Source organism: Canis lupus, chromosome 6 (assembly GCF_011100685.1).
Source record: "Canis lupus familiaris isolate Mischka breed German Shepherd chromosome 6, alternate assembly UU_Cfam_GSD_1.0, whole genome shotgun sequence".
Classification (NCBI taxonomy): Eukaryota; Metazoa; Chordata; class Mammalia; order Carnivora; family Canidae; genus Canis; species Canis lupus.
In genome coordinates this window covers 7,499,198-7,511,462 of record NC_049227.1, presented here as the reverse complement: position 1 = coordinate 7,511,462, position 12,265 = coordinate 7,499,198, and the positions used below count along the sequence as shown (strand labels likewise).

The 12,265-nt window shown below is 51.3% G+C and overlaps 1 protein-coding gene and 1 non-coding gene across 2 annotated transcripts; both read right to left on the bottom strand.

Annotated features, from left to right (window-relative positions):
* Nucleotides 1-1,249: 1,249 nt before the first annotated feature.
* ZP3 (zona pellucida glycoprotein 3) lies at nt 1,250-9,620 on the bottom strand. Its single transcript, NM_001003224.1, is given in 8 exon segments — nt 1,250-1,480; nt 1,834-1,976; nt 2,122-2,213; nt 5,133-5,250; nt 5,345-5,522; nt 5,600-5,703; nt 7,277-7,395; nt 9,286-9,620. Coding segments are annotated over 8 exon segments (1,281 nt in total). The 5' UTR covers nt 9,592-9,620; the 3' UTR covers nt 1,250-1,259.
* A 1,952-nt stretch (nt 9,621-11,572) lies between these two features.
* On the bottom strand, nt 11,573-11,679 carry LOC119872454. The gene has a single exon (XR_005361526.1). It is a non-coding gene; the product is annotated as a U6 spliceosomal RNA (small nuclear RNA).
* Between the last annotated feature and the right edge of the window lie 586 nt (nt 11,680-12,265).

Sequence of the window (12,265 nt, the reverse complement as noted above, 5' to 3'; positions counted from 1 at the left end):
GGGCTGAAGGCGGTGCTAAACTGCTGAGCCCCTGCCTAGAGATTCTTAAATGCAGAGTAAGGCTGGGACAGGGCCCAAGATTCTGTCTTACCACAAATCTTCAGGTGATGCTAATAGTGCTCACAGACCACACTTAGAGGGGGCAAGAACCGATGTCAAGGGGCCTGTTCTCAGTAGAACTAGAATCACAAAACCTTGCTCTGAACATACTTTAGACCTCTGTCTCTATGCCCTGGCCAACACCCTTGAGCACCTGCCCTCAGCCAGGCCTCAGGCTGCAGAGACAACCATTCTAGATGCAGCATTTAATTAAATTGATAGGAACCAAAAGGAACTTGTGTCCAAGAAACCTGCCCAATAGATACTAGCCCCATTTTGCCCATGAGGAGCCTTAGGCTCCCAGCAGGTAATTGGCAAAGGTAGGGACCTTCACCTAGTCAGGAGAAGGAATCGGGGTCTGGGGTGAGGCTGGAGTCCACTAAGGGCCACAGCCCACTGTGTATGTGTGTGTGTGTGTGTGTGTGTGTGGTGGCAGCACAGGGGAGCATCACAGTTGTCAGAGGGGGAGCAGGACCTGCCCTGGAAAGGAGGCCACAGTCTGCTTGGGCACCCTCAGCGTTACCATTCCCTCCTGGGCACTCCCAGGGCCTAGGAGGCTAAGACCACTATTGGGGAGGCAGAGGGGGAACAAGGAAGCTCCCCTAGGGACTGGAAGCTTAAAGCAGGGTCCCAGCCCTCCTGTGGAACCACCCTGAGTTGGTGACTTGGCCACAGCATGCACTTACCACACACCCCAGATGTGATCCTCTATAGCAGCTTTGGGCCCAAGGTAGCCATTGTCCAGACCACTGCCTCTAGCCTGCTGCCCCTAGAGAAGCCCACTCTGTCTTTTCCTCCCTGCCCCCACCATTAAGATGCATGAGGCGAGAGGTCCAGAGACACAAAAGACCCTTTACTAGCCTGGAAGGGAGACTGACAGGGCCCACCCTGCTTTTGCCCCCAACAGCTTACACCTTGGCCTCCCTGGCAACATGGGATTGTTGCCCAAAGCCAGGAAAAACAAAAACAAAAACAAACAAACAAACAAACAGTCTGCCTTCACAGGCTAGCCTGGCCTCTCTGCTATAGACAGACCACCTTACACTAGAAGTGAGACAGTCCTTGGATTGTGTTCCAACTGTGTTCTACGTTCTGCCCTCACCTCCCAGCTCAGCCGTATCTGATATCACCATGCCACAACCCAGAGTTTGCTTATTCTTTTATTGGGAGACAGATGCAGGGCATATCACAGGGTGGGAAGCAGTACGATGCCTCTTGGCAAGGACCAGGACAATGGTAGCTAGAGTCAGGGATACCACCGTGGCCAGGCCTAAGCCCAACATCACAGAGGTGTGAGGAGAGGTTGACCCCTCTATACCATGATCACTAGCCTTTCCCAGGAAGATCAGAGGCCCCACGGTGATCTCTGCTTCTTCAGTCACTGAAAGACACAGGACACTTAAGCATCACTTTAGTCCCAAACCACAGGTCAGATTGAGGATTTTGCTCTGCTTCGGTGGATAGAACTAGTAGGTTTTGTTCTGAAAGCTGCATTATATCCCCTGACATTCCTGTTACACCCTATTCAGAACCCCTGGCTGGCACTTGGGTGGGGGGGGGGTGGTTAGAGCCTTCTAAGAGCCCCAAGGCTGATAGGTAAGAAAGCCCAGAACAGCATTCCCCCAGAGGTGCAGACTTAAATGGGGGACAGGAAGAATGTCACCCCACAGTGACAGCAGTTACCCTGAACTGGAGGTGGGAGGACAAGACCCCTGCAGGGGTCCTAACACCTACCGTGCCTGCGATTTCTAGTGTGGGAAACAGACTTGCGCCACCCTCTCTCTAGGTGGGACAGCCTCCTGGACCGGCCTGGAAGGCCACAGCTGCCTTTGTTACAACAGCGACAAATATCAGCCGAGCCTTCTACAGGGTACCACCTGAACAGGCAAAGACAAGAAGATCAGATGGCTGTGTTGCCCTCAGGAAGCAGCCTGCTGATGATGTATGTACTAGCAGAACAGATGCCAGGGAGGCCAGTCAGGTTTCCTACCCCCAAGCAGCCATGTCTAACTTGTTTCTCACCTCTTGGTAGACTTGATGAAGGAACAAGCTTTGTTTAGCTGGTCTGGGACTCGGTCAGCCGGAGTGACCTTCAGATGGCAGGTGATATAGATCTAGAAGGAAGAGTAGCTGTTACTAGGTAGAAATCTAGTCAGTGGACTTTAAAGTTTTTTTTTTTATTTATTTATGATAGAGAGAAAGAGAGAGGGGGGAGGGGCAGAGACAGAAGCAGGCTCCATGCACTGGGAGCCCGACGTGGGACTCGATCCCGGGTCTCCAGGATCACGCCCTGGGCCAAAGGCAGGCGCTAAACCACTGAGCCACCCAGGGATCCCGTCACTGGACTTTAATACGCCTTTTTTTTTTTTTTTTTTTAAGATTTTATTTGTTCATTCATGAGAGACACAGAGGCAGAGAGAGGGAGAAGCAGGCTCCATGCAGGGGCCCTACGTGGGACTCGATCCCGGGTCTCCAGGATCAGGCCCTGTGCTAAAGGCGGCGCTAAACCACCGAGCCACAGGGCTGCCCTAATACGCCAGTTATTTAATCCTTAACCCTTGTGGGGAGGGAGGGTGGTTTCCATTTTAGAGAAGAATAGAGGGTCAGAGAATAAGTTGCCCAAGATTTGAAGAAGCAAATCAGATTCCTGATTGAAACCCAGCAGTTCTATTCTCTCCTTATCCACCCCCTCAATCCCCCCCCCCTCCATCTTTCCCAAACTAATCACTGACTACCCTGCCACCCGGAGTAAGGGAGATTACCCGAGAACAGCCCTAGTCTTCTTGGCAGAGGCATTCCCCCAGCAGGAGTCCTTCATATTCCAGATAGTGCTTTGGCATCCTCTGCTAACCCCACAAAACATAGATGTTCTACCGCCTTCTCTGAAGCTTTCTGCAGAGCCACAAACCTTGGCCACCACTTAGTGGCCGAGTGTACCAATAGGGAAGCCACTTCAGAAATCTGAACAAGGATGTACTTCTGGCCACCCGCCAGTTTCCCTTTTAAGATTTTAAAGTAATCTCTACACCCAACATGGGGCTCAAATTCACAACCCCGAGATCAAGAGTCCCATGTTCCTGGGGCACCTGGGTGCCTCAGTGATTGAGCATCTGCCTTTGGCTCAGGTCATGATCCAGGGTCCCACATTGGGCTCCTGCAGGGAGCCTGCTTCTCCTGCCTGTGTCTGTCTTGGTCATGAATTATAAAAAAAAAAAAAAAAAAAAAAAAAAATCACATGTTCCACCAACTGAGCCAGCCAGGCGCACCCAAGGCTCCTGGCCTTCTATCTACTCCAGCAGAGGAGGGCCCTAGGGTCCCTTAGGATCCCTCTTTAAGGAAAGCACTGCTTTTATCCTCCAGCTTCTTCCTAGTACTTTTCCGTGTACGCTAGGGCCTAAGACTCTAGAATGATTCCCTGTTCCTTCTGAATAAAGGTTTACTTCTCTGTGCTGTGGATAGAGTCAGCCAAATCATCCCATTTACCTTTGAGGGAGAATCCTCCCAGAACTCAGGCTACCTGCCATAGACCATTGATCAGCATCATCCTCTGGTCTCTGGTCACCCAGGGCCCTGGGATTGAGCCCCATGTCAGGCTCCCTGCTCAGTAGGGAGTCTGCTTCTCCCTCTGCCCCTCTCCCTGGTTGTATGCAGTTTCAAAAAATAAGATATTTTTAAAAACTAGGTATATAGGTATTTGCTGTGAAATTCATATGAAGATCTCTAAGCATTAGAAAAGGGATGCCAGTCTCCACCACAATCAAGTGAAAATATATGGAATTTTACAACCTTTGCAGGTGATTACCATGAAGCCAGAATTTTAAAAGAAATCCCTGCTACTTCCTGACCAGCTATTCTGAACTTCACATCTGCCCCCATCCCCACCCCCGAAGCTGCCCCCAGCTCAGGAAACTTCTTTAAGAGCTACTTAAGGTTTTTATTTGTAAAATTCTACTAGCACTTTCTGGTTAGAGACTAGTCCTACCTGTACTTCCTGCACCCAACCTTCAGAAGCAGTCTACATCTTAGCTCCTTCCCTCTCTGCCCTCAAGTTTTAGGTTGGGCTTTCTAGCCTAGTAGTTTAAGGGGTGGATCCCAGAGCAACAGCATCAACAGCACCTGGAGATGTGTTAGGAATGCAGATTCTAGGGATGCCTGAATGCCTGAGCAGTTGAGCATCTGCCTTCAGCTCAGGTGTGATCCCAGAGTCCCAGGATCGAGTCCCACATTGGGCTCCCTGCATGGAGCCTGCTTCTCCCTCTGCCTATGTCTCTGCCTGTGTCTCTCATGAATAGATAAAATCTTAAAAAAAAAAAAAATAGAATGCAGATTCTAGGTTCTCTTGACATTAAAACCAAATCCTGGGGGTAGGGCCCAACCTATTTCAATAAACCCTGCTGACGCACTCAAGTTTCAATAAGTCAATGGTCTAGCCTATGATCAAGTACAAGATACTACCCTGTAGGAAAAGAAATTCATACTTGCTTTCCTCACCCTTCCAGAAAGCCTCCAGGAAGGCTGACACCTGTTTTGTCAACCTCCTCACTCAACCCTTCATCTGGCTTCCAGCCCTGCCCATCTTGGCAGAGACCAGGTTAGTGACCTGCCCACCACACGCCATGGTGGTTGGTCCTCCTCATTGCATATCCCCGATTTGTTCTGTTTCTAAGACCCCAGATTCTCTCCACCTTTTGCGGGTTTCCTACCTACCTCTAAGGGTTTGTGACATCCATGCTTCTTCCTTCAAGATCTCACTAGAGATTTTCACTTGATCTGCTAGGTGAGTTCATGGAGTCTTGGGACAGGGACAGAGCTATCAAGTCATTGCTTAAGGGTGACCCACAGCAGGCAGTAAGCCTGGTCAGCCTGACCCCATAGTTCAAGCTTATTCTAAGTTTTCTTTTATGTCTTTGTTTTTCCTGAAGTAGGCTCCCACGCCCAACATGAGGCTTGAACTCACAACCCTGAGATCTAGAGTCACACACTCTACTGATGGAGCCAGCCAGGTACTCCCATTTTTTAAAAATGTTAATTACCGTGTTTCTTGAGTCCTTAGCAAAGTGGAAAACATCCACTGTGAACTGAAGAGTCTCTGGCCTGGGTCTGGGGGCTTTGAAGGCTGAAGAGGAATTGTAGAGACCATCCACAAGACAGCTTTGGAAGAAGGAATGGACAATGGAATCAGGGGGCAAGGGAGGTAGTGTTGTGTTGTTCCCAGGGTCCCCTAGACAGGTGGCCCAGACCTCACCCATGGAAGTCCACAATTTTGTGATGAGGGAAGGCATTCCGATCTGGTGTCAGCGTGGCCACACAGTGGTCCACAAAAAGTCGCAGTGGCATATGGCTGCCAGTGTGGACTTCAGCCTGGAGGTGGGCTATGTCTCCCAGCTGGAATGTGGGGGATTGCTTCTCGGAGCCCCAGTCCTCTGAAAGGCACACAGTCCAGGGTGAGACTCCCAGAGCTATCCCTGCCAGCTCCCTTCTCCCAGCCCTCCCTGCTTACCCTCCATTAGGCGGAGAGAGAAAACTAGCTTCTCCTCGAAGAGCATTGTGGTCCTGAAGGGCACCCAAGTGGGCAGGATGGCCTGGCTGCTCACATTGCTGTGCCTAGGGAGAAGAGCAGCTGTCTATACCTGTCTTGACCTCCCCTTCTTTGGTTTCAATGGAAAGAGGCAGGAGGTCTCTCCTTTCTACCTAAGGCCAGAGTCCTCAGCTGTGGCCCAGCCAGGCAACAAGTCCAGGGCAGCTGAAGACACCTGAAGTCTGAGCCTGCCCCTTGACCTGCCTGAACTCCACACCTGTGAGTGGGCCCCTTCCTCAAGCCACGATCAAATCCAGGTACACCTGAGTTTGGAGTCTGGGCTCTAGACCCATGTTGGGTGCCAGACAGCTATCCCTCTCTGCATTGGTCAGGGTTCTTGAAGGCACCTCTGGTGAAGCCCTTCAGAGACAAATACAGATAGGCCTCTAGTTCTTCAGAAGCCATGGGGACTGAGTCTAGACCAGGATGGGAAAGTCTTGGAAGCAATAGGATATCTCCAGATGTTGGCCCTGCGGATCCCACTGGATCTCATGGAAGAGGCAGGGTCAGTGATGCATCGGAGAACCACGCCTCGGGTATCTAGAGCTAGGATAGGGCATCCCAGCCTGTGGCAGGCCACCTGCACTGCCCACCACCATCAGGCCAGGCAAGCCAATGTTCTCAGGTCAGTCTCAGGCAGAGACATTCAAAAGCAAGATAGTCGTAGTCCCACAAGGGTCCCAGGAGGGCTTTAGCCTCTCAGCCAGTAAGGGGGGGTAGCTGGCCTTCCCATCCTTGGCTCTTCTATCTTCCCCCACCCAACTAGGCCAGGCACTGAGCTCCCTCCATCCTTGCTGCTGTGGCTCAGAACTCCTTCTACCACAGCTCAGCTGGTTTCACTGACTCCATATGCCTCCTGTTCTGGCTGCCAGAGGACCTCTGGGTTGAGAAACAGTCCTACCCACTCAGCTTGATTCTCAGGGAGGGGTGCTTATTAAGATGGGAGCCTGAGCACCCTCTCTGATCTGTTGAGCCTTTAGAACCCCTCTGTCCCCCCCTACCTTTGTTGACTAGACCCTGGGCTCCAGACCCCTGGGCAAAAGCCCCTATTAATGGGCACACTACACTCCCCTGGGATGTATGTGGTACCCTTCCAGGATCTTGTTCTGGGAGCCTCTACACCATGACCCTTCCCCAGACCCATGCCCTCAGGGTATCAGCACCACCTCCTTCACTCAGCTGAGCCACACAGGAACTGGCACTCTGGTCTTGTCATTATAAGCCATCGTCACCTTCTCATGCCTCCGTGTACAAGGTCACAGGCACATGCTTGGTGCTAGGGCTTGAGGGGTTTCTCCCACCTGTGCATATGTATTGGGAGAAGCCATAGGCAAAAAGCAGGCTGTGATAGCCCAAGCCTAGAAATTCTCCCTGCATGGAGAGTTTTTCTCAACTTCAAGGTGGGCATGGGCTGGGCAGCCCTGCAGCTTCCACCAAGAGGCCACTGGGACCTGGGTCAAGATAGACTCAGCCAGCTCCCCACTCCCAGCTGGTGCACAGAGCAGTGACCTCAACCTAAGTACTTCCACCTTCTTGCAGCTGTGCTGCCAGAATGGGCCTCTGCACCACGGGCAGCAGCAGGCCCCATCCCACACTAACCTGGGGTAGTGGCACTCGATGGGAACCTCGGCACGATTAGTTCTCAGGATGGACAGGTTGCCCGCAGGGCGGGGGCTGTGGATCAGGAAGGTGCTGTACACCAGAGCATTGTCAGTCACCTGAAGGGGACAGGAGGAGTTAACCCCACCAGCATCACCTGCCCTAGGTATGTCAACCCACACAAGGGCGCAGAGAGGACTGCCCACCAGAGATGGAGAGAACACAGGCCCTGGACTCAAAGCCCACCCTCCCGCTGACCCATGGGAAAGCCTGAGCAGCTATCACCCTCAAACCTTCATTTTTTCTAGCCCTGAACTTGTCATACCACTGCAGGTAGTCTGGATCAGCTCAGTGTCAGGCACCAAGGGATGCCCAATGACCGGGGTATTGGGCATGTGCTCTCTTTCTCAGGCTCCCACCCCTATCTCAACAGTTTCCTTTTGGGGGTGGAGGATAGGGGTGGCGTTAGGCCTGAGACCAAGAAAGCCACTTTGAAGAACCCAGAAATTTTCAGGAACTTGAACTCATTCAATGCTAGTTTTCTTGAGTTGCCCTTCCTTTTCTGACTTCTTCTCATACCCACATCACAGGAGAGGAAACTAGGTCAGTGGTTGCCTGAGGCAGGAAGAGCTCAGGTAGGTGCTACTGGGATATTTGCATCTTCCAAGGGGCCACACAGGAGAAGATAGTGCTGCTGCCTAGCCCTGCCCAAATCACTCCATCTTTAGGGGAGAGTCCTAGCTTCCTATTAGCTACAGCTCCAAATGTACCAGTAGCAGGATCTCTGGGTTGCTCTATTCACAAGCTCAGATTTTCGGGGCATTAAACCAATCATGGACTGGTGAGATGGCACAGGTCCCGGCCCCAGGTGATTCTAACCAGGTAGGATTGGGAGAACCCACCCTAGAGAAAAGCATGGCCAGGTTGTGCTCATTGGAGTCACCTGGGGACCTGTAATACTGTTATCTGGCTTCCACTTCCTGCCTGATTTAGCATAGGAGATGGGAATCCGGATTTTAAAATGCTCCCCAAGTGATTTTAATGCTCAAAGTTGGGGAGTTACTCTATTAGAATAATTCCTCACAAAACTCTTGCAGTTCTCAAAGCCTCCTGTCTTCCCCCTGGGGAAAGAGGGGCCAAGAGGCCTCAAGGCAAGCCCTGGCAGGGGTGGGAGGGGCAGCATGTCAGCTCAGAGTCCCAGGAGGGCTCCAGGTCCTTACTGACTTTGTCCCCACCCTAGTCAAGCTGAGACTGGAGTCCAGGGCCTGGTGGGCAGGAGCAGGGGCCCAGGACCGGGCAGAGGACCAGCTGTGGGGTGGGAGTAAGCAGTTCAGGGAATCCTGCACAGATAGGCTAGGGATCTTGTGCAAGTCCAGCCCTGCCTTACTGGAAGGCCCTCCTGCAGCCTGAACTACTTAGTTCCTCAGTACCTGCCTCCCACATTACACTTCCCTACCCCTCTGCTTGGAACTAACTACCCCCGCCCCCCCGCCTCTGCCCAGGGGCCCCCTTGGTGCCTTTAACACAGAGGTGATCATAATACCCTTGGCTCTCTCCTTCAAAACCACTTCTAGTTCAGGGCCTCAGGTTGTTAAGCATGAGGGAGGGATGGGATGCACACGTTTCTTGTGATTACTTCGGGCGTTCTAAGAAGTCAAAGTTGATCTCTGCCACACAAGTTTCTAGGGACCCTGCAAATGCTAGGCGCCACACACACACACACACACACACACACACACACCCATATCAGCCAATCTCCTCTGGATGCCCTTGAGGGGTTTACAAATCCTCTGGATTCATGCTGGGCGATGCCCTATGGCCCAGAGTGCACAGCGCCCTCTGGACTCCACTTGGCAGGACCTGAATCCAGCCATTCCCCTGTCGCCAATACCCAGCTTCAAGCTTCAGTGGCTTTCTGCCCCCAGCAAGTGAAAGAACCTGGCCCAGCCCCACCTCTCACTGGCTCTGCATCCACACTCCCCAGGGCCACAAAGGGGGCTACGTCTCACCTGCACCCTGCTGCCACACTCGTGCAGCCCAACCTCAAACCTGACCACATCATCCGTGTCCATGGAGACCAGGGGCTCACAGTTCTCTGGACCCAGGGTGAGGTCTGCTGGCCTGATGAGCTTCCCAGTACCAAAAAGGTCTTTGCTGACAGTGACCACCAGCTGGGACTCCAGACAGTCCACCATTACTGGGGGCCTAGATGTCAATGGGTAGTAGGTCTCAGTTGGCCAGATGGTCTGGGGGCAGCACAGCTCCATGCCTCCCAGGAGCAGAAAACAGATGAAAATTCCATAGCTCAGCCCCATAGCTCCTCCAGTCACTCCCACTGGTAACCACAGTGCAGCCACCATTCAGCAGTCTTATACCCCAGATGATGCTGCTCGCACCTGGGCTAGCACCCACCTCCCCTCCCCAACCAATCAGTGGGCTGGTCCCCGATCTAGCAGCATCATCATCACCTGGGAGCTTGTTAAACCTGAAGACTCTCAGCCCCACCCCAGACCTATGGAGTTAGAATCTAGTGTTTTCCTCTTTTCCCAAGTGATTTGTATTTGAGTTAAATCTGACAAGTGTGGGTGAGCAGCCTAGTCAGTCCCACAGCCTTGCTGCCCTCCCCCCCCCCCCACCAAATCCCGTGTGTCTACTGTTTGCTGGCCCAGTGAGGGAGTGAAGAGCTGTCCCAGGTCCATGGGGGGAGATAGGGAGAAAGGCCTCTATTGAAGGGTGGGAAGGACAATCAGGGGTGGCAGGGAGCTCATTCCAAGTGAGATAACTGGAGGCGACATCATTAGGAGACCAGGGAACTTTAGGGGTCATTGCCCAATTTTATGGGAGGTAGGATGGGAGGTCGGTTCAGGCAGAGGCAGCTTTGTGAACAGAATCAAGGAGAGGGCACTGGGCTGGCTTGGGAGAAAAGCCTAGGAGATCAGAATTGCTGGAACCTCGGTACCTAGGGTGTGAGAGTGATGCTTTGGGGTGCTGGGGAGTTGGGTGAGGCGATCTGAGAGACTGGGAAGAGGTAGGACCAGAGATGAGGATCGGGTGGCTGCTGTGCCAGTCCTGGCAGGAAGAGGGTGAAGAAGGAGTGATAGGGGCAACATTTTTACTGATGGCCTGCTCTGCTAGGAAGCAGAGGAGGACTGCAACAGTTAATGGTGCCAGGGTCACCTGGCTGGCTCAATCACAAGAACATGTGACTCTTGATCTCGGGGTCATGAGTTCAAGCCTCACATTGGGTATGGAGATTACTTAGAAATAAAAATTAAAAATTAATGGCACCTAATTCCTAGGAACAGAAGTGTGGACTCAGTTGCAAATGCTTGCCTCTGAAGTCATCAAACCATAGGTTTAAGTTGCTTAAAGAGTCCCTTGGTGGGGTTGTGGGGGGGGGCATTTAAAAAAAATATGTAATCTAATTTACTTGTGGGAAAATAAATAAGTGGAAGGAAGAGAAGAGATTACCCCAACATTCTTTGACTTAACCAACATGAGTTGATGGGCAGTGGTGCGGGATGTGGAGGCAGCCAGCACAGAGAAGCAGCTCCAGGGACGCCTGGGTGCCTCAGTGGTTGTGTCAGCCTTCAGCTTGGGGCATGATCCTGGGCCCTGGGATTGAGTCCCACATTGGGCTCCCTCTGGGGAGCCTGTTTCTCCTTCTGCCTATGTCTCTGCCTCTCTCTCTGTATCTTTCATGAATAAATAAATAAAATCTTTTTTTTTTAAGATTTTATTTATTCACCCATGAGAGACAGGGGGAGAGAGAGAGCCAGAGACACAGGCAGAGGGAGAAGCAGGCTCCATGAAGGGAGCCTGATGTGGGACTCGATCCCGGGTCTCCAGGATCAGGCCCTGGGCTGGAGGCAGTACTAAACTGCTGAGCCACCCAGGCTGCCCCAATAAGTAAAATCTTAAAAAAAAAAAAAAAAAAAAAAGCAGCTCCAAGCTCACCTGGGTGGCCCACCCAGGGGGAAATCCTTTCCTCTGGGTTCCACATGTTAAATAACAAAAATTCAACCCAGTAAATTTTATTTTAATTAATTAATTTATTTTTTTAAGATTTTAATTTTTTTTTAAATATGGAACACTGGGGTACCTGGGTGGCTCAGTCAGTTAAATGTCTGCCTTCAGCTCAGGTCATAATCCTGGGGTCCTGGGATCGAGCCCCATGTCAGGCTTCCTGCTCATTGAGAAGTCTGCCTCTCCTCTTACTCATGCTCTCTTTCTCTCTCTCTCTTTCCCTCTCTCCCTCTCTCTCTTTCTCTCTCCCTCAAATAAATAAATAAATAAATAAATAAGGAACACTTCATGAATTTTCGGGTTATTCTTGTGCAGGGGCCATGCTAATCTTTTTTGTATTGTTCCAATTTTAGTATATGTGCTGCTGAAGTGAGCACTTCAAGATTTTATTTTACTTTTCATTTTATTTTTTAAAGATTTATTTATGAGAGTGTGTGCTCATGCATCTATGAATGGGGGGAGGGGCAGAGGGAGAGCGAATCCTCAAGCAGACTCCACACTGAGTGGGGAGCCTAATGCGAGGCTGGCTCCCACTACCCATAAGATCATGACCCGAGCCGAAACCAAGAATCAGACGCTTAACCAACTGAGCCACCCATGTGCCCCAAATATTTTATTTTTAAGTAATCTCTACACCCAATGTGGGGCTTGAACTCACAAACCCGAGATCAAGAGTCACATGCTCCACCAACTGAGCCAGCCAGGTGCCTGAACCCAGCCAATTTTAAAAAGCTAATTGGCTTTATTATTTGGCTCATGAATCAGGCAGCACCCCATCTAACAGAGGGGAACCCCAAAGGGCCACAGGAAATGAAGGTTTTTTTTTTTTTTTTTAAAGATTTTATTTATTTTTTCATGAGAAACACAAGGAGAGAGAGGCAGAGACACAGGCAGAGGGAACCCCATGCAGGACTCTATCCCAGGACTCCAGGATCACGCCAGGGGCCGAAGGCGGCGCTAAAT